Source organism: Lolium rigidum, chromosome 1, assembly GCF_022539505.1.
Source record: "Lolium rigidum isolate FL_2022 chromosome 1, APGP_CSIRO_Lrig_0.1, whole genome shotgun sequence".
Taxonomy (NCBI): domain Eukaryota; kingdom Viridiplantae; phylum Streptophyta; class Magnoliopsida; order Poales; family Poaceae; genus Lolium; species Lolium rigidum.
In genome coordinates, this window is record NC_061508.1 from 23,525,515 (window position 1) to 23,531,161 (window position 5,647).

The 5,647-nt window shown below is 45.6% G+C and overlaps 1 protein-coding gene across 2 annotated transcripts; it reads right to left on the reverse strand.

The window, feature by feature from the left end:
• On the reverse strand, nucleotides 1–4,196 carry LOC124685074 (E3 ubiquitin-protein ligase DA2-like). 2 transcript variants are annotated; one of them, XM_047219372.1, is made up of 8 exons: nucleotides 3,999–4,196; nucleotides 3,867–3,918; nucleotides 3,734–3,779; nucleotides 3,529–3,610; nucleotides 3,294–3,447; nucleotides 3,114–3,207; nucleotides 1,501–1,567; nucleotides 1–894 (listed from the first exon to the last, which is right to left on the reverse strand). In XM_047219372.1, the coding sequence occupies exons 1-8, from the start codon at nucleotides 4,194–4,196 to the stop codon at nucleotides 346–348; spliced, it is 1,242 nt and encodes a 413-aa protein (XP_047075328.1). In that variant the 3' UTR covers nucleotides 1–345. The 2 variants fall into 2 exon arrangements, with proteins under 2 accessions (XP_047075328.1, XP_047075329.1); XM_047219373.1 differs by lacking the exon at nucleotides 1–894 and adding an exon at nucleotides 901–1,444 and having other exon boundaries at nucleotides 1,484–1,567.
• Between the last annotated feature and the right edge of the window lie 1,451 nt (nucleotides 4,197–5,647).

Sequence of the window (5,647 nt, forward strand, 5' to 3'; positions counted from 1 at the left end):
GACAAGAATTGACCTTAGGTGTAAGATGCTCTACACCGCATTCAAGGGAATAACCCAGAACATGAAAAGAGAGCGATTCTCTGCATTTACACCATTTCTACATCATCAAAGGCGCGATTTATGTAGGCAGAAGTATGCCTGACAGAGCCTAGTTTCTACACTTAAGAAGAAAAGAAAAGCCCTACCTGCAAATATGCAGATTTATCTCACCAGTCACACTATTCACAATTTCCACAGCCAATCTTTGTTCATCCACCCCCATCTAATCCTATGTTTTATGTGACAGAAGGAAATCTAGGAATGATACCAGACAACCTAAACAAATAAATAGAAAGGGTAGAGCAACTACCGCCAAGTTGTCCCTGGAGAGCTCCCAACTGCCCGAGCATCGGCCAGCGAAAGAGCCATGGCCAGCATCATCTGCTCTTCAAAGCTATCAGGGACAGTCCCAATGCTAGATACATCGGAAGCAGCCAGATTGGCAGCCCCAGCCTCCACTGTAACATCAGAGCCAGCAAAACTGGTACCGGCCTCAGCCGCCTCTGACCACCCGTCATTGTTAGAGTACTCCGTACCCTCTCTTGTTTGCCGAGTTCTGCTGGTTGATGGTTCCTCAACTCTAGTTCCTGACGAACTACTCCCAGCTACGCTCAGGTCATCTGTAAAAGACCGTTGTGACCTGCTGAGAATATCATGTCTCGATGTTTGGCAAATGGCGGTGCTGGAAGAATCTCCAAGCATATGTTGTTGCTCGGCTAAAGCTGCGACCGCACAAGCAAATCCACCGGAAGGCGCTGCCTCAGCTGAAGCGGACACAGATGCATTATGACATCTTGGAGGAAGTGTTGGTGGTACAGCACCTGTGCTGCCTGGATTTCCTAAGGCTTCCTGATCCTGCACATGGTAATTTTAACAACATGGTTAGTATTGTCCTTTCCCAAATTAACACAAGCAGTGTGTACAACTCAGTCTAATGGTGTTTTCATCATTACAAAATGTATAACTATACAGATGGAAGCCACCTAGCCACAGACATGACAATGGTCGGTATGCATAAGTTTTAAAGTAACATATGCAGGTTCACACATCAAATGACGAGCAACAAATTGATTTATGATAATATAAGGATTTTTTACATTAATTTGCATGTAACTCAAAATGATATTGAATCAACTAATGAAACATGAATAAACACATGATGATTTTAAATGAAAAGCAGCTATTATGTGAATCAAGATGATGAACAGCAAAATATGTACCTAGTATGGCAAAGCTGTATTATTAAGATTTCATACAATCATTATCCTTACAAACTACACTAAATGAACATATCATTTCATGTGAGGTGGAAGCAAAAAATGTGACCTATCCCTGTATAACCCTCTCTGAAACTTAGCTGGCGAGCTCTTTAAGAAAAAGGAACAAATCAAGTTATACAGATTTAACAATTTTCGAAAATAGGTTCAGCAAGAGATCTGATTCAGCAATATCTTAACATACTTGTACAGAAAGCCAAATTGCTTCCATAAGCATAACTTCTTCAAGGTCCATGTCGAAATTACCTTCCCTGCATTTCAAGGAATTCATCAGTAATGTTAATATCAAAATACTACAATAATTACAACATAGACGAATACAATTAGTAAGAGGAAAGGGATGACAGCAAGTGTGTTCTTATGGTTTCTCACTAGCACATTTTTTTTCTCATGGTTTCTAAGACAGAAACACTGCTTGCATTGTCTAGATTGTATCTCCTCTAAATGACAAAGAGATAATGAAACTAATAAGATGCTGCTCAGATACGGGATGAACTTCATAGAGACTTAAGCAACAGGTGAGAAACGGCACAATTCTGTTTTCAAACTGTATCTATGATCCTTAAAGCAGGTGCAAATTCGAACTCAATAGACCTTTCCTGGAAAAGACTACCAACTACCAAGAAACACAAAATTCATATAGAAAACCGGGGGATTTTATAATTTGCCACACTTTTCTTTGCACTTCTATTATTTGCCATTTTATGTGTCACTGACAGGTGGTGGTCATGTGGCAAATAATAGACACTATAAAGAAAAGTGTGGCAAATCATAAAATATCCCCATATTATTGTATTGTCTACAAATGAAATCCACTTCACATAATGCATATGTAGAGATTCTCATATTATTTTAACACAACTAAACTGAAGATATTCTAGAAAAATCAAATGGATAAATAATTGATCACTTATAATAAACATATATATGTAGTGCTTAGCTAAGGTGCAACACAGAGTTAGCTGTATTAACTGATCATTCAACAACCATTTAGCTTCAAATAAAGAGCAACATAATCAAGGTTTCAAGGGCATCTGGAAGATGTTCAATCAACTGATACAGAAAAAGAATAGACAAAATCTTAAACTGTCAGTAATATGCCTACATGATACTGCCAGAATCCCAAGACCTTACTTGACAACAAACATGACAAGATACAAGTATATAACTGATACAGGCTGTTAATTATTAATTGCCGGACCATTGCTACTGTAGCAGCTACACAAAATGCACAAACATCTACAAGGAGTTACATATAGTTAGTTGTGACATTCTCTGACAAGGGCTAAGCAATGATATTTAACTAGAGACAAGTACAAGTAAAGGGCAGCCTGGTCAAGGTTTCAAGGGCATCTCCAACATGCCAATTAATGGGTACAGAAGAGTATAGACAAATATCTTTGGCTGGTAGTAATATTTTCTACATGGTAGTGCCATGACCTTTCTTGACAGCAAACATGACAACAAATGAGTATATATAGATACGTGAAGTTACTTATTGATCACCCTTACATATAGTAAGCTGCCACGTTTAGCAGTGAGGTTGCAACGATATTTTTGAGTAGAGATAAGTACACATTGTAATGTATCAAATTTTCCAGTTAGGTGCAACAGATGATTAATTACTTTGCCCACAAAACTTTCAGTGAGGGTTCAAACATTGAAGCAACAATAATAATTCCAGTACTACAACATCCTTTTATCTAGAAAGCACAAACAATCCCCAATGCACAGAAGCAACCACAAAAACACAAGTTGAACAGAATAGAAGGTGCAAAATGCATAATCAGTACATACCGCATCTGCTTTAAGCGCTCAGCATTTTTCAATAGCAGCTCTGATTGCTGTGCTTGAGACAAGAGCACATCATTGCCTTGCACACCACTCGCAGCTATCAACAAAACAGATATGTTCAGTCAGCAACCGCCCACCAAACATAAGAGGAACAGATAGGCCTAGAGCAGGCAGCCTACACACCTGGGGTGGATGTGCCACCGGTATCACAGCATTCAACTATTGTTATTGCGTCGGCCGAAGCAGCCGCCGTCTGCTTGTTCTTGAGCCGCTCCGCGTCCTCCTGGAGTTCCTGATGCCGCATCCTGATCTGCGCCTCGATCACCCTCTGCTCCTCCTGCACAGAATTGCCCCAGTTGGTAAAGACTAAAACATAGCAGAAAGCACCAACTAAGAGAGTTTTACTAGGGTGACTCACAATCTGCTCGACGCCCTTCTCCTCCTTGGTCTTGACGCCGCGGTACTCCACCGCGTAATTCAGCATCTTGCAGTATGGGCACCTTAAAAGTCATTAAGGAACAACTAGGCTGTGGTGCTCGGAAGCGTAACACCAGAACAAACATCATCTAGTGCTATCCTAGTAGGCTAGTAGTAAGAACCTATGAGGAATGGGGTAAGGATACTGCGTGGGGCGGCAGGAGGTGGGCGATTTCATCTGGAGGAAGCACTCTGCACGCAAAACAGGAGAGGGAGTCAGTCAAACACCAACCGAAGGCGTGGGGAGCACACCCATCTGGAATGGAATTGTGAACCCACCGGTGCAAATCCCCTTGGCGCAGCACTTGGACCGGTTGAGGCTGGGGTAGAACTGCAAGGGCATGGGAAAAAAAAAATGGTCAAATCTTCCCGAGGCAGAAACGCTAGGTTGCGGCGGGTCGCGGGACTTACAAGGAAGCAGATGGGGCACTCGTCGAGGTCGGCGCGCGGGTCGTCGGCGCCCGGGTGGCATGGCGCGAGCTTGGCCTCGACGATGAGGCGGCGCAGCTTGCGGAGGTCGATGTCCGGGTGCGGGTAGAGGCCCTGCGGCGCCGTGTAGCGCTCGTCGACCGCCGGGCGCCGGCGCCGCCCCCCGACCCGGTTGCCCATCCCCACCAGCAGCAGCCAACAACAACAACGCAGCGACCCTTCCCTCCCAAGTCTCCAACCCAACCCCACGCGAGAGACGACTCGTGTACTGACTAACTAAACCCTCGTCAGCGGCCGCGCCCACCCACCGAGCACCTACCCGCCCGCTTAACCCCCGAGAGGGGCGGAGGGGCCGAGGGAGGCGCCGGCGGCGCCGGCGAGGAAGAGGCGGAGGAAGACGACGACGGAGAAGAGACGAGAAGGCAGTGGGGAAGGAAGATTTGTGACGAGACGATACGATCTCCCTCTCAATCGCCCCCCCTCTCAATCGCTTTCAGGCTGTGGTCTGGCCAGAAACCGCACGCAGATGCAGAGCCAAAAGCAGCAGATTCTTCCACGCTCCCACCCTCGGCCTGGTGGATTAGGTTCCCTCTCCTTCTGTATATATGTATATATATATATATAATCTCTTTCTCTATCTAGAGTTCCCTGACTGACTTTATCATCTCTCTTGGCTCGCCTATGTAATCTCTATCTCTCTCTGCTTTGTCGGGTCAAACACTCAAGCCCTGCTAATTCCTCTTGCTAAATCTCGCTGCGTGTGGGGCCGCATAAGCTGCTGATTCCGCAACAGACAGTCAGACGCGTTGGATGATTGGAACAAAGATTGGGACAAGCAAGTCCACAAGCAAGCAAGCAATTATCGATCTCGCTAGGAGAGTTGTGTGATCAGCTACAGCTGATGGTGCGTGATTAATTGGGGATTTTGATTTTGACGGGTCCATAAACGTGGACGTGATTAAACTTACTTAACCGCCAGACCGTCCAGCTTTGTTTAGCAGTAGCTCTTGTCGTCTGTGCTGCTCTCCCTCGAGTCAGATGCAGATGTTTATGGGACATGCCCACGTTTTTCATTATTTATCTTTAATAACCAAAAGTTAAGCCATAAAGAGACGTCCCGTCTGCGGTTTGGGAAACCTTGCACCCCACCCCCTCCCCCCGTTGGCGTAGCCTCGCCACGGTGGCTCCCGCCACCGAAGGTGTTTGGGGGAGGGTCGCAATGGACGTGAAGGAAAACCTGAAACCCGCTTCCCGAATTGGATGACCACGGCGTCTTTAGATGTCGTGCCCTCCTTCGAGGCGTCATTTTGGGAATGTTGGGAGCCACTCTTTGGCAAAGCTGGGCCTTGATTGGGTCGATGTCTTCGGCTATCGTCAGTGTGCAACCACCACTGGCTTGCCCCCCCCCCCTTCCTTCAACTCTGACTTCCTTTTCGGGGGACGTGGACCATCTGGCGGCGCTCCATACCTAGTTGAGGTAAGTAGTGTGCCATGTGTTGGGTTTCGCCAGTTTTCCCTAGAAATGTTGTGCCGTATTGGTATTTCTTGTCTGGCTCCGCTTTTAAACCAAACAAGTGGGTGTCGTGTTGGTTTTTCTTGTCTAGATACGCTTATAAACCAAGCAGATGGGT

Excerpts from the sequence above, each read along its gene's own strand:
- LOC124685074 (XM_047219372.1), bottom strand. The coding sequence starts at position 4,196 with ATGGGCAACCGGGTCGGGGGGCGGCGCCGGCGCCCGGCGGTCGACGAG. Across the intron at positions 3,208-3,293 it reads CGGTGGCACATCCACCCCAG|CTGCGAGTGGTGTGCAAGGC; the intron begins GTGTGTAGGCTG and ends TTTTGTTGATAG. Across the intron at positions 895-1,500 it reads CAATTTGGCTTTCTGTACAA|GATCAGGAAGCCTTAGGAAA; the intron begins GTATGTTAAGAT and ends TACCATGTGCAG.